Source organism: Ornithorhynchus anatinus, chromosome 11 (genome assembly GCF_004115215.2).
Source record: "Ornithorhynchus anatinus isolate Pmale09 chromosome 11, mOrnAna1.pri.v4, whole genome shotgun sequence".
NCBI lineage: Eukaryota > Metazoa > Chordata > Mammalia > Monotremata > Ornithorhynchidae > Ornithorhynchus > Ornithorhynchus anatinus.
This window is the reverse complement of record NC_041738.1, coordinates 57,487,375-57,514,848: the sequence shown is the minus strand read 5'-3', so window position 1 is coordinate 57,514,848 and position 27,474 is coordinate 57,487,375. Positions and strand designations below refer to the sequence as shown.

General features: G+C 60.8%; 1 protein-coding gene across 3 annotated transcripts; it reads right to left on the bottom strand.

The window, feature by feature from the left end:
• Positions 1–4,745: 4,745 nt before the first annotated feature.
• SP2 (Sp2 transcription factor) lies at positions 4,746–26,754 on the bottom strand. Of its 3 annotated transcripts, none has more exons than XM_029075529.1 (9): positions 26,691–26,754; positions 21,975–22,086; positions 10,334–10,410; positions 8,949–9,956; positions 7,463–7,772; positions 6,484–6,658; positions 6,190–6,383; positions 5,671–5,767; positions 4,746–5,328 (listed from the first exon to the last, which is right to left on the bottom strand). In XM_029075529.1, exons 3-9 carry the CDS (start codon positions 10,394–10,396, stop codon positions 5,214–5,216), a joined length of 1,962 nt encoding a protein of 653 aa, XP_028931362.1. In that variant the 5' UTR covers positions 10,397–10,410; positions 21,975–22,086; positions 26,691–26,754; the 3' UTR covers positions 4,746–5,213. The 3 variants fall into 3 exon arrangements, with proteins under 3 accessions (XP_028931362.1, XP_028931363.1, XP_028931364.1); XM_029075530.1 differs by having other exon boundaries at positions 5,235–5,359; XM_029075531.2 differs by lacking the exon at positions 4,746–5,328 and having other exon boundaries at positions 5,497–5,767.
• Positions 26,755–27,474: the final 720 nt, after the last annotated feature.

The following is a 27,474-nucleotide window of genomic DNA, read 5'->3' as shown; positions in this document are numbered from 1 at the left end:
ACGAGGGAGCGTTATCCGGAGGGCCAGAAAGGGGAGGCTCTAGGCTAGGCGGGGAAGCTGCGATAAGGGGTTTAATTACCGGTGGGCAGCAGGCTCCCTTCGCAGCCTGCCGGTCCGTCCTCTGGGGAGTAGCTCCGGGATGGTCTGCCCACCCGCCCACCCTCAGCTTTCCCCATCTGCTTCCCGGCCCGTCCGTCTTTTTTTGTCGTTTGTTGTTAGTAGCATTTGTTAAGGGCTTACCGTGCGTCAGGCACCGTATGATGCGCAAGGGTAGATTCGAGCTAATCACGTTAGGGGTGGCCCGTGTGGGGTTCACCGTCTTGATCCCCATTTTACAGATGAGGTAACAGAGAAGTGAAGTGACTTACCCAGGGTCACCCAGCAGCCAAGCCAAGTCCTTCAGAGACTCCCAGGCCCGTGCTCTATCCATCCACCAGGCCGTGCCTCGGGCCAAAGTTGGGCTGCCCTCTCTGCTGCCCCGGCAGGCGTCGCCCGGTGTCAGGGTTCAGCGGGGGGGGGATCGGGAGAGGGACCCAGCCCCGAAGCGAGGGGTCCACGCCTAGACTGTAGGCTCGCTGTGGGCGGGAACGTATGTTGTTTCACTGTACTCTCCCGAGCGCTTAGTACAGTGCTCTGCACACAGTAAGTGCTCCATACGTTCCTGGCAGCGCCGATGTTTCTCTCTCGATTCCAGTGCCCGGGCCCGGGGCCTGCCGAACGCGCTGGGGAGGCTGGGCCCTCCGCCCCAGCCGGGACCCAAGGAGCAGGAGGGCCACAGCCGGAAGCGGATCAAGCTCTCCAACGGCACGCCACCCCCCGGCCCCCCGGCCCCGCTCGACCCCCGGGGGCTGGGCTCCCCCACGGGCTCCATCTTCCAGCTCCCCCAAGACGTCCCCCGTTTCCCGAGAGCTCCGGGGGTCCCCCGGGCCGCCCGGCCCGGCCCGGGCCCGAGCCAGCCGAGAGCGGAGCCCCCGGAGCCGGAGCCCGGCCCGGAGGAGCCGGGCGGGTGGGCGGCCCAGGGGGCCGGGGGCGAGCGGGCCGGCCGGGTGACGGGACTGTACGCGGAGCTGGTCCGGGAGCTGGAGCTGCAGGTGGCGGAGCTGCGGGGGCTGCTGGCGGCCCGGGCCCAGGTGGTCGTGCGGCAGGAGCGCAGGATCCGGGCGCTGGAGCGGGAGACGCAGCAGCTCAAGGCCCAGCTGCGCAGCCTGGAGGAGCAGAACGACCTGCTGTCCGGCCGAGCCGACCCCCCCGCGCAAGCCACGCTCGACTTGGGGACGGCCCGCGTCGGTAAAGTCCGGTCCGGCCTCGCGGGCTGACTCCGGGGGGGGCGGGCCCGGACCCCGCTCCCACGGGGCTCCCTCCCCACCCCTGAGGCCCCGGGGGCGGTCGCGGCCCCAACGGGCCCTTGGCCGGACCCCGGAGAGCGGGGACGGTGGCGGTCACTCAGCAGTCAATCCGATTTATGGAGCGCTTACCGTGTGCAAGGCACTGTACTAAGCGCTTGGGAGAGTACAGAGTAACAATGGCAACAGGTACATTCCCTGCCCGCAAGAGCTTACGGTCCAGAGGGGGAAACGGACGGTAATAGAAAGAAGTAAATGACAGATCTGGACGTAAGTGCTGCAGGGCTGGGCGGGGGGATGAATTAAAAAGCGGCAGCCCTCTCGCCAGAAGGAGACCCCCCGCCCCGCCACCTCCTCAGACTCGTCCTTCTGCCAGTCAGTGATGTCGAGTGAGCGCTTACCGTGTGCCGAGCACTGGACTGAGGGCTGGGGCGGGGCCCGATAGTCGGGAGACGTCCTCAAGGAGCTTGTGTCTACCTAGACGTCACCGAGAACAACATCCAGTTCTTCCGGGGCCTGTTGGGTCTGCTGGAAAACCACGTGGCCGCGATCCAGGTGGGTCCTGGCGGCCGGGACCCGAGGCCGGCGTCCGGCCCGTAGCTGCTCCCTCGTCCTGGATCGAGGGAACCCCGGGGGAAACACCGCGGGAAGGTTGGATTCGACCCATTTACAAGTGGGGAAAACCTCTGGAAAACCCAGAGGGGTTAAGGGATGGGCCCGCGGTCACACACTAGAAGCAGGATCATTCATTCGAATGTACTTATTGAGTGCTTACTGTGTGCAGAGCACTGTCCTAAGCGTCTGGGAGGGTATAGCGTGACAATAGACAGGTCCCTGCTCACGAGCTTCACGGGTCCCCTGCCCCCCATCCCCACGCCCCTCCGCTCTCCTCCTCCTGCCTCCACTTGAGTCACAGGGTGGTCCCTCGCTCAGGTGAACGAGCCCCCGGCCCCCGGCTCCCCGCCCCCTCGGCAGGAGGTCCCCGGGGAGGACCCACGGGCGACGACGACGCTGACGACGACGCAGCAGCTGCGGGCCGCCCTCTCCGGCGGCTTCCCGGCCTGGATCGGCGCCGAGGCGCCGGCGGGCGGCCCCGTCCCGACGGGTGACCCGGCCTGCCTGTGGGAGGACGACGTCCGGGACACCCTGTCCAACGGGGGCCCCGGGTGGGCGCTGCCCACGGAGGTGGGTACCGCGGGGGGCGGAGGGAGGGGTGCCGTCGCCCTGCCCTCTCGAGCTGTGGATGCCCTGGGCTGGCGGAGACGCGGTGGGAGATGTGGCGGGCGCAGCGCTCCGCGCTGACCACCGGACCGTCCGGCGACCCCGCCCTCGAGCGCGCGGCCGAGCCCCGCCAAATCGACAGGTCGGCTGTCCGGGGGTGGGGGGGCGCCGAGACCCTAACTGGCGGCGGCCGTGGGGCGAGGGGGCCGGTGGGCTTCCCGGGGGAGGCGCGTCTGACGTTCGGGAGCGGAGAGGGTGCAGGAGGGGTCCGGGGCCGCCGGTCTCCAGGAGCCCCACCCCCGCCCCCGCCCCCGGCAGGAGAACGGCCGACCCAAGCTGGAGCTGGTCCCCACCTCGGGCGTCTACATCACCCACCACCAGCTGGACGACCTGTCCCAGGTATCCACGGACAAGCCCAAGCTGATGACGAGGCGCCTGCTGGATTACTTCTTCTCGAGGGAGACCCTGGCCCGCTCTTCGGCCACCGGCCAGCGCACTGCCCACAACAACACCACCATGGAGAAGCCGCTCCGCCTGCCCGTCGCCGTGGTCAACGCCATCAAAGGTAACGGGGCCGGGACGGCCAGGGTTTGGGATGGGGCTCCATCGCCTCTTCCCACACGCTCCCCTCCTCATTCATTCATTCATTCATTCATTCAGTAGTATCTGAGCGCTTACTATGTGCAGAGCACTGTACTAAGCGCTTGGAATGGACAGTTCGGCAACAGAGACGATCCCTGCCCAATGATGGGCCGACAGACCGATCGGGGGGGAGACAGACAGCAAAGCCAAACAGAACAAAACAAAAACGAGACAACATTATCACGATAACCCCACCCCCTCACCCACAAATACCCGAGGGGAGGGTTCTGCCAGTCCGTGAGAAGAGAAGGATAAGAGGGGGGTCTGCTAAACACGGTTCCACATACCAGAACGACTTTACGACAGAAGACGGCACGCTCCGAAGAGGGTGGGTCGAGTCGGGGACGACTCGAAGGCGTTAAGAGAAGGGGGTCTGAGGGATAGGGAGGTTGGGTGGGGCTGACCATGGGGTGCGGGTCTCCCCCCGGCCCTCCCGACCCCTCCTCGCCGCCCCCCACAGAGTACGTCATCAAGGTGTGTGGCCGCGGCTGCAACTTCAACGCCGTCATCAACAGCAAGTGCGGCACCTCCCGCCGGGCCGTCAAGAAGACGGTCGTCAAGATGCAGTGAGCCCGACGGGATGACGGGATCCCGCTCGGATGCTCCCGGCCCGGGGCCCTGGCGGAGGGAGGGGCCGCGGCGCGACCCCGTGCCTCGGGCCCGGGCCACCCGAGTCCCTGGCCCAGGGCGGACCGGGGGCCGGGAGGGCGGGACCCAGGCGGCGGCTGGTTGGCGCCGGAGCCTGACTTCTAAAAGTAGGTGGGGGCAACGGCGGCGAGGAGGTGGAGGAGGGCCCGGGGTGGGGCAGCCATCCCTGCGGAGTGAGGGGTGAAGACCGGCCCCCACGGGGCCCGGGAGATCTTTCCCTTGAAGCTGAAACCTCGGAAGAGCGGGCCCAGCCCACGTTTCGTGGGTGGGCCCCCCCCCCCCCGGCCAACCCCGCCGAGGGAAGCGTCCACGCAGTCCGCGGCCCAGTCTCTCAAGCCGTTGGCCCGCCAAATCGAGAGCTGGCTGCCCCCTTCGGGGGCCGCGACGAGAGCAGGAAGGGTCAGGATCCCACCTTTGGCCCAGCAGGGTGGGCAGGGTTGTCGACGTGGAATCCCCCCCTTCCCACCCGGTGCAGGCCCCAAGAGAGGGAATGAGCCAAGGCGTAGCGCCCACTCGTCGCTACACGAGAAAGTTGTCGGGAAGGGGCTACGACTCCCGGAAAACTCCGGGCCCAGCGCGGTTCTCTGGCAGTGAGGAGATGCCCGGCGGGGGCCCGAGCTTCCGGGAAAGGTAGAAACGCCCCACGGGTCTGGGCTCTTTGGAAGGAGGTAACGGAGCGAGGAGGGCCGGAGGGGCCCTCGACACTCCTGCCCCGGTGGCGGGTTAGACGGCGCCCTGGCCGTTGGCTCCTGGTGCTCGTCAGGGGTCCTAGTCAAGCCTCGGTCGTCCCCCCGGACCCTTCCCCAAGTGTTCGGCTTCCCTTCGCTTCCCCCACCTTCCCCAACCTCCTGGCTTCTCAGCTGGGACCCCGAGGAGACCAAGGAATCTGTCTTTGCCTCTGGCAACTAAATTTATTAGCAAGAAAAAGTTCTCGTCGGCCAACTCCACACTGGCCGTCGAGGTACAGCGTTAACAAAGGATAACAAATCTGGTAACTTAGTTCATGAACATACCTCAAGCAGTTACAACTAAAAATAAAGTGGATTTGTCTTTTAATTTAAAAGCCTCAAAAATAACAAGCAATATGTTTCTGAAACATGTAGCCGCTGACAAAAAAAAGGCGATATCGTCTATGATACAATATACACTGTACATGGGGGGTGGGGGGGAAGGGGGCGGGCAGGGGATGGGAGAGGGGGCGTTTCACCGGATCCAGTCCCACCCGGATCCAAAGGAAATCGTGGCGGTCCTCTGACGGCAGAGCGTGTTGGGGAAAGGCCCCTTCGGCGTCGCCCAAAGAAACCCGAGACCCGGACCGGAAAAATCCACGTGGGCGGGGCGGAGCAATTAAATAAAGGTTTAAAAGCACGCACGATAGATAGCGACACAGTGTTCATTATCCGAGGAGAGGGTAAGGCAACGTTCTCCGTAGAAAAGGGGACGGTCGGCAGTCCGGGGCTCTCTACATTCGTCTCTAGATTCGGTGGAAATCGAGCTGGAATGTGCTAGAGGTGGGGGGGGGGAGGGGCGGGGGGCTACCTGGCGGGCAGGGGCCCCGGGGCCCCCCGGGGAGAGTGGGGAGGAGGAGGGGCGGGGGGGAGTAATGCTACTCTGGGACCCCCCCGCCCCGGGGTGGGGAGGGGATTTTCTTTTTTTTTTTCTCCTCGATGGAGTGAAATTCATTGTTTTTTTTCCTTTGGAAATATGGGCTCGTGCTCGTCCTGGGGTAGAACATCTCGCCCGCCCTGGCCGGGGCCCGGTGGGGAAGGGGGTGGGGGCCGGGGAGGGCGGGCGCGGGCGGAGGCTGGGGGCTTACAAGTTCTTGGTGACCAGGTGGGTCTTGTAATGTTTGGTCAGGTGGTCGCTCCGCATGAAGCGCTTCTGGCACTGGGCACACTCAAACCGCTTGTCGCCTGGGGGTGGCGGGACCCGGGAGGGCAGGGGAGGGAAAGGGAGAGAGGCCCGTCAGGTGGGGTGGCGAGGGAGAAGGGCAGGGGAACGGTGGCGCGGAGAGCACGGGCCGGGAGGGGAGGTCCCTGCCCCAGGGCACCACGCAGCCCCCCCCTCCCCCCCCCCCCCGTGTCACCTCAGTCGACGCCATCGGCTTGGGTCCGGGGGCCTGGAGTCACCACCCCACCCCCCTTTGGGCTCCTCTTTCCTCCACGGCTCCGTCAGGAGGGTGGCCCGTACGGGATGCGGGGCGGTGGTCCTGGGGCGTCGGGGCCCCGGCGCGACCCCCGCTCTCGCTCAGGCTGAGGGTGCCGGGGGCGGCCCCGGCGACAGAGGGGGCGGGGAGCGGGGAGGGAGCCGGTGGGGTGGGGGACGGGCGACTGACCTGTGTGCGTCCGGGCGTGGCGCTGCAGCTCGTCGGAGCGCGTGAAGCGCTTCCCGCAGAAGACCCAGTTGCAGACGAAGGGACGTTCTCCCGTGTGCAGCCGCACGTGGGCCCGCAGCAGCGACGTCTTGCGGAAGGTCTTGCCGCAGTCGGGGATGTGGCAGATGTGCTTCTTCTTCCCCTGCTCCCCGGACCTGGACGGGGCGACGGGGCCGGGTCAACCGCCCGCCCGGGCGGACGGCGCCGGTCCCCGGTCCCCCCCGCCCCCGTCCCCGGGCCGCCCCCCCGCCTCACCTCCGTTCCCCATCCTTGCAGTTGGGGCAGGTGCAGGCCATGCGGCGGCGCTTCTCCCCGGGCTGGATCTCCCCGGCCAGCGCCTGCTCCATCTGCAGCTGGATCTGGGTGGGGCTCAGGCCGCTGATGGTCAGGTGGTTGCCGGCCACGTTCTGGACCGTCAGCTGCTGCTGGCCTGCCAGGGGCGAGCGGGGCCACTTTGACCCCGGGCCCCTTCCGGGACCCATTCCCCCCACCTCCGAAAAGCCACCCGGGGGACAGGGAGGAGAGGGGCTCGGGTCGGGCGTGGCCTGCGGTCCGCCACCCTTGCCCCTGGTGATGCCCCGCAGAAGCCTCGGCTCGGGGTTGGCAACCGGTGGCTAGCGACCGGTGGCAAACGGGGAAGGGCCCTGGCCTGGATTCTGCCCTTCCTGGGGACGGGAGACCGGCGCCGGGGGCTGGAGGGGTGAGCGGACCCCGGAGTCCACAGTAGGGCCAGGTCGAGAGGCCCCGGGAGGCGGCAGACCCGGATCTTAACCGGGAGGCTGTGTGACCTCGGCCAGGCCGCTTAGCCACTGGGCCTCAGCCAAAGTGGGAGAGCTCATCCCGGTCCCTACTCTGCCTCCCGGGAATTGTGGGATACAGCGAGGACCTGGACGATGACCTCAACAGCGACTTCCACCTTGAATCCGTGTACTTCTCCAGAGCACTTGCAGTGGCCACTCGACGAATACCGGGGATGGACTGAGCTCACCCTGTCCTCCCAACACCCGCGAGGCAGGGACGACGAACCCCAATTCCTTACGCGGAGCCGGAGGCCCGGAGAGGGTCGCTTGCCAACAGAGGTCACACAGCCGACCGCGACAGAGCCGAGGCCAGGACGCCTCTCTCTCCACCTATCCGACCGGCACGTCGCCTCCCCGGCCGGCAGGACGGAGCCGTCCGAACGCCAGGGTGGTCCCGCCCCCACCGCCCCGCCGGGCCGTGGCCGGGCACTGACCACCGGTGTTGGTGATGGTGACCGGCACTCCTTGGACCTGGACGCCGTTGATGTTGATGGTCTGCATGGCCTGGGCGGCGGCGGCCAACTGAGCGGCGTTCAAGCTGATGATGCCCCCGGCCGGGGCGATCTTTGGCAGAGGGCGCTCTTTGCGGGCCGGGGCGGAGGGCTTCCTGCCGCCCCCGGCGGGCTGGGCGCTTCGGGCGGCCGGGCTGCTGCAGGGGGTGCTGGAGGGGGCCGCCACGCTCACCGAGGGGGCCTCCTGGAGGAGCACCGTCTGCAGCTCGCCGGAAGGCGTTCGGATATAGACCTGGGGTGGGGGGGGGGCGGTCAGGGGGTGGCGTCCCCCCCACCCCCCACCCCCATCTCAGCGCCCATCAGGTCCACACGGCACGGGTTCGGAAGAGTTTCCCGGTCCCCCCCGGTCCCCCCCGGTCCCTCCCCCTGCCGCCAGACGCCCCCGGCGCGGGGAGGAGGAGGATTCCACAACCCCCTCAGCCCCGATGCACCGGCACCGCCTGGGCAGGCTGGAAGTCCCGCCTGTTGTCTGACCTAGATGCACCCGATCCACTCCAAGCCCGCTTCCCCCTGCTCCGCTTCTTTGAAACCGTCAACGACCAGGAGTTGGGTCAGAGGCAACATCCGGCTGGGCCGAGCCACCCGGTCCCACCCCAAATTCAGGACCCGCTCCCAAGGCGGCCAGAGAGCCACAGCCCGCTCCACGGCCCGATGTGGCCAAACGTGCCGTGGGCTGGGGGTTCCGGGCCCTTCCTCCCTCCCACGAGAGCGAGGTCACCCACGTCTGCCGACGGGAAACTGGGGGGGGCGGGAGCGGGGGTGCCCGGCGGCTGCCCGTCTGCCGAGCCCACCGGGCTCCGCCCAGTCTCCTCAGTTTCAGGCCCGGCTGGGCCAGACGAGGAACGGGGAGCAAGACCGGGCAGGCCGGGCCGGCCCGGATACCCTCGGGGGGATCGAGTCACCGAGTCGCAACCCCCGACGGGCTCGGGGGTGTCGGCCAGGTCCGCTCAGGGCCCCGGTCGGGGGGAGCAGGAGGGGAGAGGGGAATCAGGCCAAGGCAGCCTAACTGAGCACCGGAGGCAGAAGCGGCCACCGGGGGTGGCTCGTCCTGGCCCGGCGCCTCTGGCTCCCCGGCACATCCCTCGGCACCGGCTGACGCCCCGAGGCCGGTGACTCGGACTCTAGGCCCCGGGGCTCCTCCAAGACGAGCCTCACCGGACCGGCCCGCCCGAAGGCCCCGCCCACCCCTCCCGGGACGACACCACCGGGAGCTGTCGGCACAGGGTACGGCGCCCGGGTCCTCGGGGCTGGGGGATGCCCTCTCCGGCGGCAGCCGGGTGTGAGAGGGCACGGGTCGTTCCCCCCTCCGCGCCTCGCCCGTCGGCCCTTCCGGGCCCCGGGTCGGCCAGCGAGGGAGAGGAGGGACTCCCCCCGCCCCGCCCCCGAGGCGAGGCGGGCGGCCGAATACCTGAGTTGGTATGGGCTCCGCCGCTTGGATCTGGAAGTTCTGGGAAGGCTTCTGCGGCACGGTGGGGAGCGTGGCCGAGGCCGCCTGGACCACCCGCAGGGCCTGCTGGGGGATCTGCACCACCGGCGGGGGCGGCGGCGGGGGCGGGGGCGGGGGCGGGGACGGCTGCTCCAGCTTGGGGGAGACCACCTGGACCTGCTGGAGCACGGCGGGCTGGCCGGCCCCGGGGCTCTGCACGATGAGGAGGTTGCCGCCCGCCTGGATGATGTTGTCGGCCGTGGTCTCGATGAGCACCGTCTCCACCTGCTCGGCCACGGCCGCGGGCCGCGAGGCCGCCGGCGCCTTCTTCCGGGCCTTCTTGCCGACCCGGGCGGCGGCCGGGGGAGCGGGGCCCTCGGGGACCAGCTGGGCCGGGGCCCCCGAGGCCTCCCCGGCCCCGACCAGGCTGTTGACGGGCAGGGTGAGGGTCACGTTGGCGCCGCCCCCGCTCAGCTTCACCAAGCCCCCCGAGCTCTGCATGGGGGCCGTCCCGGCCTTCTGCGAGGGGGCCGGCTTGATGGGCACGGGCTTGTGGGGGGCGGGGGAGGGGGCCAGGAGGGCCTGGCCCGTGCCCGGGATGATCTGGATCTGGTTGGCGAGGTTCGGCTGGACCTGGAGGGTCGGGGTCCCGGGCGCCTGGACCGGAGGCACCGCCTGGTACTGGACGTTGGCGGCCGAGCGGGACCCCTTGCCGACCACGGCCGGGTTCTGGATGGCCAGCACCAGCTGGCCCCCGGGGTAGGAGGAGCCCAGGGGGGATCCCTGGATCTGCAGCAGGCTGCCTTTGGACGACAGGAACCCGAAGCCGCTCTTGCTGGGGCTCAGGGGCAGCGGGGCCGGCTTGATGGGCACCAGCTTCCGGGGCGTGGGCTGGGGCGGGGCTGGGGGCGCCACGGCGGCTTCCACGGCAGGGGGGCCTATCTTGCTACATGTCGCGGCCAGCAGGGCTAGGGGAGACGGCTGGGAGTCCTGGGGAGACGGCGGGGGGGGGGGGGGGGGGGGGGGGAGTCAGACGCGGTCCCCGCCCCGGTAGCGCCCTCCCGGCCCTGGGCGGGCGGCGGGCTGGAGTCGGGCTGGCCCCGCTTCCCCACCCCCGGAGGAACGACGGGCTTTCCGGGGGGCCTGGGGCCCGCCCTCCCTTCAACCCCCAGCCCCCGCCACCCCCGGGAGCTTTCGACCTATCCCTTCTCTCCGCCGGCGGGCAGACCGCCCGACCGGAGCGGCCTGAGCAGACCGGCTGGAGCCGACATCTAGGCCGGGGCGTGGGGGATGGCGGGGCCTCAACGGCCCCCGGCTGCGGGGACTAGAGCAGCCCTCCCCGCAGCCCGGACGGCCCCGGCCCTTACCTGGGCAGTGGAGGCAGCCGGTTGCAGGTATTCACTGGGGCTGACGGCGGCAGTGGCGGCCATGCTGGTCTCGTGATCTGCCCAAAGCAACGGAGGGCAGAGCCGTGAGGGCCTCCCGGAGGTCGGAGCTGCTCGCCCCCGTGCCGGGGTGGTCCCCGGGGGCGGGGTCCGGGACGGGCGTTCGGGGACCGTCCCGCCGCAGAGGGACCCGGGGAAACGCAGGCTGCCGGGACCCCCGGTCCGGCCCTGGGAGGGGGTGAGGACGGGGGATGTCCGACCGGCCCGCTCAGAGACGCACCGGGCCCCGCGAACACCCTCCAGGCGCCAACCCGACTTCGGCCCACGCTTCCCCTAGGCCGCATCCCATGCCCCTCCCCACCCCAGGGCTCCCCAGCACCGCTGGGGCGGGCCGGACTGCCCCCCTCGGAGGCTCCCTCCCCCCCGGGAAGCCCCGAGCCGCCCCTGCGGGTGGGGCGGGACCTTGGGCCCTCCCACCCGCGTGGGCCTCGTGGGCCGGGAAGACTACCGGGAAATTCTGGCCGATGAAACTCAAGGGGAAGGGGCCCCGCGATTCCTGACATCGGGGGGGCTTTCACAAGTAAACGGCAACACCGTGGCCGAGTGCAAACAGCGCAGGACCGGGGGGCCCGGAGTGGTTCTAATCCCTGTCCCAGCACGTGCCTGCTGTGCGACCCTGAGCAAGTCACTTTACGTCTTTGGGCCTCAGTTTCTTCATCTGCAAAACGAAAATTAAATACCGGTTCTCCCTCTAATTTTTTCGACAGTATTTGTTAAGTGCTTACTGTGGGCCACTGTGGGCTGGGGTAGAGAAAAGCCAATCGGGTTGGACACAGTCCAAGTGGCCACATGGGGCTCACAGTTTTAATCCCCATTTTACAGACAAGGGGACTGAGGCACAGAGAAGTGAAGTGACCTGCCCAGGTCACACAGCTGACAGGAGGCGGAACCGGGATTAGAACCCAGGTCCTTCTGACTCCCACACCCGTGCTCTATCCACTAGACCGCGCTGCTTCTCAAGCAAACTGTCAGCTTCCTGTCTGTGTCCAAACCGATCATCTTCTATCTACAGTGCTGAATACAGTGCTTGGCATATAGTAAGTGCCTAAGAAACACCCTAATTATCATTAAGTTACACGACGGGGTTGTCGGCCCAGCCAAAAACCGCATCTGGAAGTTCATATATACCAGACTCCTTACGGAGCCTCCTGTCCAGGCCCAGGAATGATAATAATAACAATAATAATAGTTTTGGTATACGTTAAGCACTTACTATATGCCAGGCACTGTACTAAGCACTGGAGTGGGTACAAGCAAATTCAGTTGGACACAGTTCCTGTCCCACCCGGGGCTCACGGTCTTAAACCCATTTTAGAGATGAGGTAACTGAGGCCCAGAGAAGTGAAGTGACTTGCCACCCAGCAGATAAGAGGCAGAACTGGGATTAGAACCCAGGTCCCCCTGACTCTCAGGCTCATGCTTTATGCACTAGGCCCGGACTTCCCATCCCAGAGGGGTCACGGAGAAAGAGTTAACCTGCCGGCTTCTCTGGAAGGCGGGTCCGGCCCCGTCCCCGGCCTCTGCGGAGCCGGGGCTCCCAACTGCGGTGGGGCCCAAACCGGGCCAGCTGGTCACCACGGTGGGAGGGTGGGGCGCCCGGCTGCGAACCTCCCCTTCCCCACGCCTCCCCGCCGCCCACGCCGGGCCCGGAAACCCTCTGGGGACGTGAGGAGGGCCCCCGGAGACTCCGTCGGGCCGGTCCCCGGAGGCTGGGGGCTTCGGACGGCGGCCGTTTGCAGGGAGGAAGAGAGTGGAGCGGTGAGGGCGGGGGCCGTCCGGGCCTGACAGCATTTCCTCGGGAAGCAGCTCCGTACGCCCCCCCCCCCCCCCCCCCCCCGCCCTCCGTCCCAAGGCCCTGCCGCCGGGTAGTCCACTCGGCCGGGCCGGGCCCTCGGCCAGCACAGCTGTTTCCAAGCCCAGACGGCTGTGCACAGGACTGCGGGCGAAGGGGTGGGAGAAGACTCGGCGGTGGCTGGATCTGGGAAGGAAGTATGGGGAAACTCTGTGTGCGTGTGTTGGGGTGGGGCAGGACCCGGGGATCTGTGCTTGTAGTGATGCATGTGTGTGGAGGGGTGGGCCCGTGCTCTTTCTCCTCCTCCTCCTCAGGGAAGCCGTCAAGCAAACCCTGCAAGGACCCCGAACCCCAACTGGGAAAGCAGCAGCCCCCGGGAGGAGCGCCGCTGGAAACGGCCAGGACGCTCCCCGGGGAGGGGAGGCCGGAAGCACCGCCGGGCGAAACGGGGCGGTCGCTTCGCCGGCGCTGACCAAGGGGAAACTTCTCCGGTCGCGGCTCCGGCCCCACCCCCGGCAGCCTCTGATGAAATTGGAATTTGGGAGCGGAGAAGTCGGCCCTCCCCGGAAGGCCTCCCCGGAAGGCCTCCCCGGAAGGCCCGGCCCCCGCAGCTCCCGCCCGTCGCTCGCTGGCCGGGCACCAGACGTGGGAAGCTGGACGGGGGGAGGAAGCCAGTGGGGCCAGAAGCGGGGGCCGGGCCGGGGCTCGCGGCCCCGAGGCAGGGAACGATGAGGCGCTGAGGAGAATAAGGCCGGCCGTGGAGCTGCTCGGGGCAGATCCGGGACCGTTTTGGCCTCTCTGGCCGCCACCACCACGGGAAGAAGCCCCGCTCTGCTCCTTCCTGACATTAGGCCAGTGCACCCGATCAACTGGCAAACCGTGCCACTTCTTCCTCCAACACGCTCCCCGGATTCCCCCTCCCCAACCACCCTGCCACCCTGGTTTCAGCCCTGGCTCTGTCACGTTTAGAGAAGCAGCGTGGCTTAGAGGAAAAAGCCCGGGCTTGGGAGTCAGAGGTCACGGGTTCTACCACCGCTTGTCAGCTGTGTAACTTTGGGCAAATCTCTTATCTTCTCTGTGCCTCAGTTACCTCTTCTGTAAAACGGGGATTAAGACTGTGGGCCTCATGTGGGACAACTTAATTACCCTGTATCTACCCCAGCGCTTAGAACACTGCTTGGCACATAGTAAGCGCTTAACAAATACCACAATTATTATTATTATTACTGATGCCTTGTAGAGACCTCCTCATTGACCTCCCTGACTCCAGCCTCTTCCTGCTCCCATCCACAATGCTGCTGCCTGAACTGTCTTCCAGTCACGTCACTCAGTACGCATCTGTCCACTCCTCCCTTATCACCAGACGCTGCCCGCCACCTTCCGCATCGAACAAAAACCCCTCTCCCCGGCCAGCTTTCCCTATTTAAATATTCGTTCTCCTCACCGGCTCTTCACAGTCTGGCTTGCTTGCTCCCCGGCCCTGAAACTGCCCTTCTCTCCTCCGCTCCCGTAGTCCCGCTCCCAGGCCTCAGCTCTCTCCACCTTCAAGGTCCAGCTAAAATCCCACCTCTCCCAACACGCCCGAGAGTTTTCATCCCCAGTCACTTCTAGTCCTTGCCTAGACCATCCTTGGCATTTGTGTTTCTCTATGACTCCAATTCCTGTATATTTTGTTCTGCCAGTCTCCCCAGTTAAACTGTACACTCCCCACGGGCAGGGATCGAGCTTTGTGTTTCACTGTATTATTCCAGGAGTGCAGTACAGTGACGGGCACTCAATAAATACCACCGCTCCCGCCCTCAGGACAGAGCCTCACGGCTGGCCCCTGGCAAGCCCCACACCCAGTCGTTTCCCAAAGCTCCCAAGGGAGCTCTGCCTGGATCTTGCCCCCCGGGAACCAGCTGGTGAACCTGAGGGGGTATCGAGATGTGTGTGGGGGTCCGGGAGGGCAGGGGGGCAGGTTTCCTCTGCAGCTCTGTGTCTAGCCCAGTGCTTAGCACAGAAGAAGCACCTAACAAATATCATTATTCTGATCATGTAGCCTGCAGCAATTCCACAGGGGTCAACTGACAGGTCACTCTCCTGGACATTTAGCAACTCCCAAATCCCTGCTGTCGGTCTCCACTTCCCCAAACCCCGACACTGACGGGAAAAGTTTTCAAATCAGTCTTCACTGGGGGGCAGGTTCCAGGGCTCCAACGTGGCCTGGCGGATAGATCCCGGGCCTGGGAATCAGAAGGACCTGGGTTCTAATCCCGACTCCGCCACATGTCTGCTGAGTGACCTTGGGGAAATCACTTCACTTTCCCGTGCCTCAGCTACTTCATGTATAAAATGGGGATCCTGACTTTGAACCCCAAGTGGGACAGGGACTGTGTCCAACCTGACTAGAGCTTAGAACAGTGCTTGATACGAGGTAAGTGCTTAATAAATACCATCATTATTATTATCAGATCAAGGGCCATGGCAACCCTGGGCTCTACGGAAGGGGGTCGGGACTTGGGGACCGGCGAGGGAGTGCGCCCCTTTCCCAGGGCCGGGCCCGTCTGGGCTGCGGCCCCATGGAGCCGGGGGTCAAGGGGTGGACGCTAACATGACCGGGGCCCCCAGCTCCCGTCCGCTGTCCTGACCGAGAGGCTGTGAGCTGGCTAGCGCCCAGGGGCCCGGCCCTGGGAAAGGGGCGCACTCCCTCGCCCGTCCCCAAGTCCCGACCCCCTTCCATAGAGCCCAGGGTTGCCGTGGCCCTTGATCTGATAATAATAATGATGGTATTTGTTAAGCACTTACCTCGTGTCAACCCGGGGAGGGTTCCTGCCACCAAGAGTCCTGGCATCTCTACCCCTGCCTTAGATAGCGAGTCCCTTGTGGGACAGGGACTGTGTGTCTAGCCCAGTGCTTAGCACAGAGTATGTGCATACATATTCTTCTGATGATGTAGCCTGCAGTGATTCCACAGGGGTCAACTGACGGGCCACTGCAATGGACATTTAGCAACTTCCAAATCCTGGCCACTCCCTCCAGTCGGCCGGTCTGGGTGAGCTCCCATTCATTCATTCAATAGTATTTATTGAGCGCTTACTATGTGCAGAGCACTGGACTAAGCGCTTGGGATGAACAAGTCGGCAACAGATAGAGACGGTCCCTGCCGTTTGACGGGCTTACGGTCTGATCGGGGGAGACGGAAGGACGAGAACGATGGCGATAAATAGAGTCGAGGGGAAGAACATCTCGTAAAAACAATGGCGACTGAATAGAATCGAGGCGATGTACAATTCATTAACAAAATAAATAGGGTGATGAAAATATATACAGTCGAGCGGACGAGTGCAGTGCTGAGGGGATGGGAAGGGAGAGGGGGAGGAGCAGAGGGAAATGGGGGGAAAAGAGGGTTAAGCTGCGGAGAGGTGAAGGGGGGTGGTAGAGGGAGTAGATGAGCCGGGCAGCGGAGTGAAGAATAGACCGGAGCGGGGCGAGAGAGGAGGAAGGGAGATCAGAGAGAAGGCTGACACAGTAGTCTAGCCGGGATATAACGAGAGCCCGTAGCAGTAAGGTAGCCGTTTGGGTGGAGAGGAAAGGGCGTGCTCCCGTGCCGTTCACACCCCCTCGGTCCCAGGGCGGTGGGCACCCAAAGGCTTCTGGGAGAATCCAGGAGTCCCGCCTGGTTCAGACCCTGCCGGCAGCTCGGAGACCCCAAGGGGTGTTCCCCCGACCCCCCACAAAGCCGGGCTACCAGCTGTTTCCTCCGTGAGCTCGGCAAGACAGTGAGCAGGCCGGGAAACCTTTTTCCGAAGCCAAGATCCCCCCAAGACTGGGAGTCTCAGCTGTTGCAGTCCAAGCTTCTCGGTTCCCCACACCTGTCCGTGGCCAACCTAGCCCCGAGGACTCGGCCCCCGCGACCACGCTAGCCTCGCTCCTACTGACCCCCGGGTCTGGCTGGCTCTGAGCCCTGCCAAGGCTGAGAGGTTCAGCCTCCCTGCAAGACGTCACACAGTTGGGTCAGAGCCTAGTTAGAGCCATCTCTTGAGGAAACACGCTCCTCCCCCTCCCTCTTTCCTCACCCACGCCCCCCTCAATCCCTTCCCTCGCCCCCATCCTCCGTCCCATCTCTCGTTCCCCTATTCACCTCCCCCCCACCAAAGGCACAAGGGTGGGTGAAGTCAACGCTCGAACTGCCCAAGCCCAGATGTCCCGGGCCAAGCCGTCACCCCTCTCCGATCGCATCATCACAAGTCACCCAACCAGTTCTAACTTCCCCAACTCCTACATGCCACTCTCTGACCACAACTTCCTCACCTGCTGCTTCCCCCGCCCCGGAAAACGGTTTTCTTTCCCCACAGGGCCCTCTGATCTCTAGCTCGCCGCCGACTCCTCTTATCTTGTCATCGCGTGCCACCTGGACTCATCCCCTACCCCCACCCCGACGCAAAAACGCCCGCCTCGGACGATGTCAACTCTCCCTCCCCGGTTCCTCTGTCAATCGGGCATCACAGTCTCCTCTTTTCCCCCTTCCCATCCCCCAGAGAAGCTTCCTCCATTCCTGGGCTCTGGGCACAGGCTGCCGTTGGCAGAAACCCAGACTTCGGGCCGATTTTCACCACGGCAAACTCTCCCTCGCTCACCCAGGCTCTGCCGTTTCTTCTGATCGGTCCATCGGTTAACTGTATTTATTGAGCGCTTACTGAGTGCACGGCACTGGACTAAGCACTTGGGGGACTACAATATAACAATAAACAGACACATTCCCTGTCCACAAGCTTCTACTTGGCAACCTCACCTCTCCTCCCTCCCTGACCCCCATGCCCACTGCTTCTGCCACTTCTCCAGACCTTTAGTTCCGCCCAAGAGCCCCCAGTGCCCCTTCCTCCTCCCCGATGACCTCGCCAACTATTTCTATTTTTTTAATGGCATTTTTTAAGTGCTTACAATGTGCCGGGCACCATACTAAACGCTGGGGTAGATACACCGTAATGAGGTTGTCCCACATGGGGCTTACAGTCTCAATCCCCATTTTATAGAGGAGGCAACTGAGGCCCAGAGAGGTGAAGTGCCCAAAACCACACAGCACATAAGAGGCAGAGCGGGGATTAGAACCCAGCTTCATTCATTCAATCGTATTTATTGAGCTCTTACTGTGTGCAAAGCACGGTACTAAGTGCTTGGGAGAGTAAAATATAATAACCACCAGACACATTCCTGTCCACAACGAGCTCACAGTCCGGGTCCTTCCGTCTCCCAGGCCCATGCTCTATCCACTAGGCCGTGCTAAAAAAAACCCAAAACTATTTTAAGGATAAAACTGAAGCCAACGGGTGTGAGCTCCCCAGAAACCCTCCCCAACCTCACTTCGCCTACACCCACTCACTCTCCTTCTCGGCCTTCTTTTACGAGATCTCCCTCCTGCTTTCAAAGGGTGGTCCAGGAGTAGTAATACCATAATTATTATTAGTAGAAGTTGTAGAAGCATTTATAAAGCACCGCTTGGTGCAGGACACTGCACTAGCTACTCGGGAAGCCCAGAAGGAAGAGGGGACATGGTTCCCTATCCTCAAGGAGCTTAGACTCTGACCTCAACCCCTCTCACCTTCGAAAAGACGCCTGGGCCTATGCTTCTTCCCTCCCTATCCATCTTCATTCATTCAATACTATTTATCGAGCACTTACTCTGTGCAGAGCACTGTACTAAGCACTTGGAATGGACAATTCGGCAACAGATGGAGATAATTCCTGCCCAATGATGGGCTCACATTCTGAACGATAATAATAGCATTTTTTTAAGCGCTTACAAGCTGCCAACAACTGTCCTAAGCACTGAGGGGGAGATACAAGGTTACTGGGTGGTCCCAGGTGGGGCTCACAGTCTTCACGCCCATTTTCCATCTTTAATGGCTCATTCGCTGATGCCTCCTCCCACTCTGCCTTCAAACACGATCAACGTCTCCTCTCCTCTAACCGAGTCTTCTCTGTTTCCCTAAGCCTCTCCAGGATGACACCCATCTAATAACAACAATAATAATAATCATGGTACTTAAGTGCTTTCTACGTGTTAAGCACTGTTCTACGCACTGGGGTAGATACAAGATAATCAAATTGGACACAGTCCCTGTCCCAAATGGGGCTCGCGGTCTTAATCCCCATTTAACAGATGAGGAAACTGAGGCATAGATAAGTGACTTACCCAAGGTCACCCAGCAGATAAGTGGCAGAGGCAGGATTAGAACCCAGGTCTTTCTGACTCCCAGGCCCATGCTCTATCTACTAGATCATCCTGCTTCAGCATCTCCCTCCTCCGGTTCCTTGCCAAGCTCCTTAAACAAGCTCCCTGCCCCACATTACTTGTATGTATATGTACATATTTATTATTCTATTTATCTTATTAATGATGTGTATATATCTGTAATTCTATTTATATTGAGCTACTGATGCCTGCCTACTTGTTTTGCTGTCTGTCTCCCCCGTTCTGGACTATGAGCCCGTTGCTGAACAGGGATTGTCTCTATCTGTTGCCTAATTGTACTTTCCAAGCACTTAGTACAGTGCTCTGCACACCGTAAGTGCTCAATAAATAACTACCGAACGAATGAATGAATGAAAAGTTGGAATCTCCCGCTGCCTCCGCTCCTTCTCTTCTGACTCCCGTCCGGTTTTCTGCCTCCTTCGCTCCACTGAAACCCCTCTCCCAAGTTGACCGAAGGAAATCAAAATCTGATTACCTTGTATCTACCCCAGGACTGAGAACAGTGCTCAGCACATAGTAAGTGCTTAACAAATACCATAACATTATTATTATTAATAGGCCCCGCTGTTATCCTAATCCTCCTCGACACCCCACCCCCACCACCGGCTGCCTTCGACACTGTGGACCTCCCCCTTCTCCCAAGGGTGGACACCCACCCTTGGTCGAAGAGAGTTCTCTCCTCCTCCTCCTCCTCCCTTTCTGGCGGCTCCCCCTCAGCCTCGTTTGCTGCCTCTCCCTCCACCTCTCGGTCCCTAACCGTGGGCGCCTCCCAAAGCTCTGGTCCGCGTAACTAACTCTACCCTTCTCGCTTTACCCGCTCCGGTTCAGGAGAGCTCGCCTGTTCCCACAGCTTCGGCTACCTACCTCTTCCCTGATAACTTCCCCATCTCTCTTGCTAGAGCCCCGACCCCTCACCTCCTCTGCGATGGGGAATTTCCTCTCGCCTCGCAACACCTCCACCTCGGTGTCCCGCCGGCACCTTAAACCCGACGTGTCCGAAGGCGACCCCAACCTCCGTCCCCAATCCATTCTTCCACCAACTTTCCCTTCAGTCGTCTACACCACCCTGCCTCTTTCCTGGGACTCCCTCTCCTTTCAAATCTCCCCATATTCCAAACCCTCCTGAAATTCCCCCTTCTCCAGGAGGGAAGTCCTTGATTCATCTTCCTTCTCCCCAGTATCCGCTACCACCTCCCCCGAACCTTCACTTATGCACCCACAGACATTAGACATATCACTGTATGTGCTCCACTCCAGCACTTATTTACTTACCCATCTTTCCATCCTTTCTTTTCTCTTATATGAAAACGTTTTGGCATTTCTCTACTCTAATACTCTAATTATTACAATTATGGTACTTGCTAAACACTTACAATTTGCTAAGGACTAAGAGCTGGAACAGAAAACACCTCTCTGACCCCCGCTGAACTCTCCTACGGGCCGTGAAGGTAGAACGAACGGTATTTTGTGAGGGATTCAGAAAGCGGATTGAATGTGAGAGATGAGTCAAGGACAACGCTGAGGTTGAGGGCTTGTGAGACAGGGAGGAAGGGGTGCTGCCTGCAGTGATGGGAGAGTCAGCGGGAGGATGGGGCTCAGGTGGGAAGGTGAGGAGTTCTGTTTGGGACATGTTAAGTTTGACGTGTCGGCAGGAAGTCCAAGTAGAGATGTAAAGGCAGGAAGAAAAGCGAGACTGCAGATGAGAAGAGAGGTCAGGGCTGGAGAGGGAGATTTGGAAATCATCTGTACAGAGATGGTAGTGGAAGCCATGGGAACGAAGGAGATTTCCAAGGGAGCGCATATAGACGGAGAACAGAAGGGGCCTAAAACTGAGCTCTGAGGGATCCCCACAGTTAAAAAGCGAGAGGCAGAGGAAGAGCCAGAGAAAGAGGTTGAGAAGTGGCCGGAGATATAGGAGGAGAACCAGGAGTGGACAGTGTCAGTGAAACCAAGGTTAAATAACATCCCCAGGATAAGAGGGTGATCCGCAGTGTCAAAGATGGCAGAAAGGTTGAGGAGGATTAGGATGGAGCAGAGGCCCCTGGATTTGGGAAGAGGGTGGTCACTGGCGACCTTAGTGAGGGAGGTTTCCGTGGAGCGAAGGGGCCTAAAAGCCAGAGATCGCGTGGGATTGAGGAGAGAAGTGGAGGAGAGAAAGAAGAGGCAGCGAGTGTAGACAACTCACCCAAGAAGTCTGGAGAGGAATGGTGGAAGGGAGATGGGGCGATCACTGGGGGACACCCTGGGGTCAAGGAAGGGGTTTTTTAAGGACAGGGGAGACATGAGCGCGTCTGAAAGTGGTGAGGAAGGAGCCACTGGAAAGAAAGTGAGCGGTTAAAGACTGTGGTTGGGGAGGGAAGAAGGGAAGGGGCAAGTGATTTGATAAGGTGTGAAGGGATGGGGTCGGAGGTGCAGGTGGAGGGGGTGGAATTGAGAGGAGGAGGGAGAGCTCCTTTTGAGATACTGCAGGGAAAGGTGGGAAAGTCGAAGAGAAAGCAGGGGAGACCTTGGCGTTATCGACTCACGTCTCTCACTCTACCCACACATTCAATCCAACCCCCAATCCTGCCGGGTTTGCCATCCCAACAGCCCTAAAAATCAACCCTTTCCTACCACACCGACCCAAGCACTTCTCATATCCCGCCCTGACCACTGCATCAGCCTTCTGGCTGACCTCCTTGCCTCCGGTCTCCCACCACTCCAATCCTTTCTTCACTCCGCTGCCCGGTGCATTATCCTAACAACCAAATGTTCGATCCATATCTCTCCGCTCCTCAAAAACCTCCGGTGGTCGCCCTTTCACTTCCACAGTAAGCAGAAAGCCCTTACCATGCGCTCTAAGGCACTCGATCAGCTCACTCCCTCCTACCTTACCACGCTGATCTCCTACTACAACCCAGCCGGTAGACTCCTCTATCAACCTCACTGAGCCTCAAACTCATCTATCCCATCGCTCACCCCCTGCCCCCGTCCACCCTCAGGTCTGGAACTCCCTCCCACTTCATATCCGACACTCTACCACTCTCCCCACCTTCAAAACCCTCCAAAAATCATATCTCCAGGAGGCTTTTCCTTATTAAGCCCTTGTTTCCCCACCTGCCTTCCCTCCGTGTGGATAATGCACTTGGCTGTGGACCCCTTAAACACTCTGATACTCAGCCCAGCCCCACGGCTCTTATGTACATATCAATTATTAAGTGTTTACCGTGTGCACAGCACTGTACTATCCTCGTACGCTACCCTTTCTCCTATCTGCGATTTATCTCTCTGTCTCCCCGCTTCAACTGTAACTGCTTTGTGGGCAGGGATCATGTCTACAAACTCTACTGCATGGCACTTTCCCAAGCAATTAGTAGAGTGCTCTGCACAGAGTAAGTGCTCAATAACTGCCACTGATTAACCGAGATCGACTGAATGAATGGCCAGGCACACCCTCGGTCCTTCAAGCTTGACCTGCTATCGAATGAACCCCGCAGAAGACACCAAACCCAAGAAGCCGCCGAATCGAGCGCTGACAGGTGAATTCGAAAACTTACCAATCGCCCCAGCCAAGGTGAATCCATCCCCAACAGGTAAGCGCCTGTTGAAAACCCCTCACTGGAACACTCACGTCGGCCGGACCGGTACGGAGTCTGACGGATGCAGCCTCTTCGGTGCGAACAAAGATTTTAAGACAAAACCAGACACTGCCGTTATCTTCACGATTCCGCAGGGAGGTTTCTTTATCCCAACTATCCCCAGGCCTCGGCCACCCCGTTTTGCTCAGAAGCCACCGTCGTGGGCAGCAGCCAGAACATTTACACCTTTTCAACGAAACACACGTTAGAAACCTACTGGTCCAGGGCCGTGCAGCCCCTTCGGGGCAGAAACACCAACCGGGGTCTCACGCTCGGCATTTCATAAGGCAAAAACACAGGGTTCCCTCTAGGCCGTAAGCTCGCCGTGGGCTGGGAATGTGTCTTTTTACTGTCCTATTGTACTTTCCCGAGCGCTTACTTCAGCGCTTTGCACACCGTAAGCACTCAATAAAACTGAATGAATGAATGCTGGAGGACCTGAGAGGAGGGGAGATCACAACTTGGTCTCTACCGAACAGCAGCCCCGGGCACCAGGACGCAGCGGGGCTCAGTGGAAAGAGCCTGGGCTTGGGAGTCGGAGGTCATGGGTTCGACTCCCGGCTCTGCCGCTTGTCAGCTGTGTGACTGTGGGCAAGTCACTTCACTTCTCTGGGCCTCAGTTACCTCATCTGTAAAATGGGGATTAACTGTGAGTCTCACGTGGGACCACCTGATGACCCTGTATCTCCCCCAGCACTTAGAACAGCGTGGCTCAGTGGAAAGAGCACGGGCTTTGGAGTCAGGGCTCATGAGTTCGAATCCCAGCTCTGCCACTTGTCGGCTATGTGACTGTGGGCAAGTCACTTCACTTCTCTGGGCCTCAGTTCCCTCAACTGTAAAATGGGGATGAAGACTGTGAGCCCCACGTGGGACAACCTGATTCCCCTATGTCTACCCCAGCGCTTAGAACAGTGCTCGGCACATAGTAAGCGCTTAACAAATACCAACATTATTATTATTATTATTAGAACAGTGCTCTGCACATAGTAAGCGCTTAACAAATACCAACGTTATTATTAAGGGGCGATGCAAGGGGGGAGGTTATGTTGTGGCAGGTGGGGGGGGGGGGTGGTCCCCCTGAAAGTAGCTAATTAGGAGATAATTAAGCACATACTAATTGAAATTGGGCCGGGGAGCACAGATTTCCCTCAGCTCCCGGAACTGGACCTTCTTCTTCTTGAGTGGCCGACTGGGGCGGGCAGGTGTTGTCGGGGGTGAAGGTGTGGAAAGGAAGGGGATGGGAGAGAAACCCAATATTGAAGTCAGGGCTCAGGTGCCCCCGACTAGGGGCCTTGGGCAGGTCAGGAGCCCCCAGGCTCCTTGCCCGCCGTCCCCTGAATCTGAGTGGGTGTGGGCCTGGGCTACCCAGTCCAAGTCAGGGAAGCCCGGCCGGCAAAGCAGGGACCCCCATCAGTTGGTGACGGGGGCGACTGTGCCCAGTGTCCCCCGCCATGGGCAAGGGACAGGCCCTGGAGCCCGGATATGGGAGTCAGAAGGTCTTGGGTTCTACGTGGCTTAGTGGAAAGAGCCTGGGCTTGGGAGTCAGAGGTCGTGGGTTCTAATCCCGGGCTCCCCTACTTGTGTGTTGTGTGACCCCGGGCAAGTCATTCGACTTCTCCGGGCCCCCGTTCCCTCGTCTGTAAAACGGGGATGGGGACCGTGAGCCCCACGAGGGCCACCCTGATGACCTTGTATCTACTCCGGCGCTTAGAACGGTGCTTGGCACAGAGTACGCACTTAAAAAATACCAACATTATTATTATTATTATTATCATTATTATGAATCCTGACTCCCCACTTGTGTGCTGTGTGACTCTGGGCAAGTCACTTGACTTCTCCGGGCCGCCGTTCTTTTGTCTGTAAAACGGGGATGAGGACCGTGAGCCCGAGGGCCAACCTGATGACTTTGTATCTACCCAGCGCTTAGAATAGGGCCTGGGACATAGGAAGTGCTTAACAAATACCTACATTATTATTATTATTATCATTATGATGAATCCTGGCTCCTCTACTTGTGTGCTGTGTGACCCCGGGCAAGTCACTTGACTTCTCTGGACCTTTGTTCCCTCGCCTGTAAAATGGGGATGGAGACCGTGAGCCCCATGAGGGCCAACCTGATGACCCTGTGTCTCCCCAGCACTTAGAACAGTGCTTGGCATATAGTAAGCGCTTAACAAATACCATTATGATGATGATAATGATGATGATGAAGAATCTCGGCTCCCCCACTTGTGTGCAATGTGACCCTGGGCAAGTAAAATCAGTAAAATGGGGATGGGGACCGTGAGCTCCACGGGGGCCAACCTGATGACCTTGTATCTACCCCCAGCGCTTAGCACATGGTAAGCGCTTAACAAATACCAACATTATGATGATGATGAATCCCGGCTGCCCCACTAGTGTGCTGTGTGACCCCGGGCAAGTCACTTGACTTCTCTGGGGGTCCGTTCCCTCGTCTGTAAAATGGGGATGGGGCCCGTGAGCCCCACGAGGGCCAACCTGATGACCCTGTATCTCCTCCAGCGCTTAGAACAGTGCTTGGCACAGAATAAGCTCTTAACAAATACCAACATTAATTATTAACTTGATGATGATTAATTCCAGCTGCCCCACTACTGTGCTGCGTGACCCCGGGCAAGTCACTTGACTCCTCTGGGGCTCCGTTCCCTTGTGTAAAACGGGGATGGGGACCATGAGCCCTGCGAGGGCCGACCTGATGCCCTTGTATCTCCCCCAGCGCTTAGAACAGTGCTTGGCACATAATAAGCTCTTAACAGATACCAACATTAATTAATTATTAATTAGCTTGAAGATGATGAATTCCAGCTGCCCCACTTGTGTGCTGTGTGACCCTGGGCAAGTCAGTTGACTTCTCTGGGGCTCCGCTCCCTCGTCTGCAAAACGGGGATGGGGACCGTGAGGCCCCACGAGGGCCGACCTGATGCCCTTGTATCTCCCCCAGCGCTTAGAGCAGGGCTTGGCACATAATAAATGCTTAATACCAACATTAATTAATGATTAACTGGATGATGATGAATTCCGGCTGCCCCACTTGTGTGCTGTGGGACCCGTCTCCCCCAGTGCTTAGAACAGTGCTTGGCACATAGTAAGCGCTTAACAAATACCAACATTAACGATTAACTGTAAGCCCGTCAAACGGCAGGGACCGTCTCTATCTGTTGCCGACTTGTTCATCCCAAGCGCTTAGTACAGTGCTCTGCACATAGTAAGCGCTCAATAAATACTATTGAATGAATGAATGAATGATGATGAATTCCGGCTGCCCCACTTGTGTACTGTGGGACCCTTGTCTCCCCCAGCGCTTAGAACGGGGCTTGGCACATAATAAGCGCTTAACAAATACCCACATTAATTAATTAATTAACTGGATGATAATGAATTCCGGCTGCCCCACTTGTGTGCTGTGGGACCCTTGTCTCCCCCAGTGCTTAGAACGGGGCTTGGCACATATTAAGCGCTTAACAAATACCCACATTAATTAATTAACTGGATGATAATGAATTCCGGCTGCCCCACTTGTGTGCTGTGGGACCCCTGTCTCCCCCAGCGCTTAGAACGGGGCTTGGCACATAATAAGCGCTTAACAAATACCAACATAAATAAATAAATTAAGTGGAGGATGATGAATTCCAGCTGTCCCACTTGGGTGCTGTGGGACCCCTATCTCCCCCAGTGCTTAGAACAGGCCTTGGCACATAATAAGCGCTTAACAAATACTAACATTCATTAATTAACTGGAGGATGATGAATTCCAGCTGCCCCACTTGGGTGCTGTGGGACCCCTGTCTCATCCATTCAATAGTATTTATTGAGCGCTTACTATGTGCAGAGCACTGGACTAAGCGCTTGGGATGAACAAGTCGGCAACAGATAGAGACGGTCCCTGCCGTCTGACGGGCTTACGGTCTCCCCCAGCGCTTAGAACAGGGCTTGGCACATAAGCGCTTAACACATACCAACATTAATTAATTAATTAAGTGGACGATGATGAATTCCGGCTGCCCCACTTGGGTGCTGTGGGACCCCTATCTCCCCCAGTGCTTAGAACAGGCCTTGGCACATAATAAGCGCTTAACAAATACTAACATTCATTAATTAACTGGATGATGATGAATTCCGGCTGCCCCACTTGGGTGCTGCGGGACCCCCGTCTCCCCCCAGCGCTGAGAACAGGGCTTGGGCACATAATAAGCGCTTAGCAAATACCCCCATGAATTAACGATTAATTAACTGGATGAAGATGATGATGAAGGCCTGCCGGCCCAGGGGTGTTTGGGGGGGGGGGCTCCGCTCCGTCGCCCGCCAAAGGGGTGGGGTGCGCGGCGCAGCGTTTCGCAGAGGGCCCGGGGGGGGGGGGGAGGGGGGGACGCCCGGGAGGCCCGGAAGCGCCGCCTAGCGGGGGCGGGGAGTCGCACGCCCCCTTCCGGGTGGCTCCGCCCCGGCCGAACGACCGAAGGAGCGAGCGACGGCCCGAACGAGCGAACGGGCCTTTCTGCCCCTCTTCCGGCCGGAGGCCTCCCTTCCCGTCCCCTCCCCCGTCCGTCCGTCCGTCCCCGGTCCGTCCCCCGCCCCCCGGCCTCCTCCTCCTCCGCCGCCGCCGCCGCCGGGACCCACCGCTCATTACGACATCTTCGTCCCCGGCCTCCGCCGCCTCCGCCGCCTCCCCGCGCCCGGCCCCGCCCACCCCGCGCCCGCCAATCCCCGCGCCCGCCGCCGCCCGACCGACGGGCCCGTCCGCCAATGGCCGGGGGCCTCCCCGAGCGACGTCGCCGCCGTCCAATCGCCGCGCGGACGCCGCCCTGACGAGCGGCCCGCGGGGCCAATCGGAGGCCGCGCCTCCTGGGGGTCCCGCCCCCCAAGGGGGTTGATGGACAGCCGGGCCAGAAGGGGGGAGGAGGGGGGAGCGCGGCTCCGAGCTCTTCCGCCATTGGCTGCCGTCGACCTTTCGTCCCGCCTCCGCCCCGCGGGGCTCTGATGGACGTTGCGCTCCACCAATGGGAAGCTCCAAAACGCAGACGTTGCCCCCCCCCGAAGGCGGCCAATGTCGCCGGAAGTGTCGGCTTCTTGGCTCTGGGCCGAGGCGGGCGACGGGAGGTTTGCAGGTGGGCTGCTCTGGGGATGGGGGGGGCTTTGGACCAGGGAGGAAAAACTCGGAAGCTAAAGAGAATAATAATAATAATAATGGTATTTGTTCAGCGCTTACTCTGGGCCAAGCACTGTGCTAAGCGCTGGGGCAGGTACCAGGGCCTCAGGTGGTCCCACGTGGGGCTCACAGGCTTCATCCCCATTTGACAGATGAGGGAACTGAGGGACAGAGAAGAATAATAATGATGATGGTATTTGTTAAGCGCTTACTATGTGCAAAGCACTGTACTAAGCACTCGGGGGGGATACAAGG

Excerpts from the sequence above, each read along its gene's own strand:
- SP2 (XM_029075529.1), bottom strand. The coding sequence starts at position 10,396 with ATGGCCGCCACTGCCGCCGTCAGCCCCAGTGAATACCTGCAACCGGCT. Across the intron at positions 9,957-10,333 it reads CGGCTGCCTCCACTGCCCAG|GACTCCCAGCCGTCTCCCCT; the intron begins GTAAGGGCCGGG and ends CCGTCTCCCCAG. Across the intron at positions 7,773-8,948 it reads CGGAGCCCATACCAACTCAG|GTCTATATCCGAACGCCTTC; the intron begins GTATTCGGCCGC and ends CCCCCACCCCAG.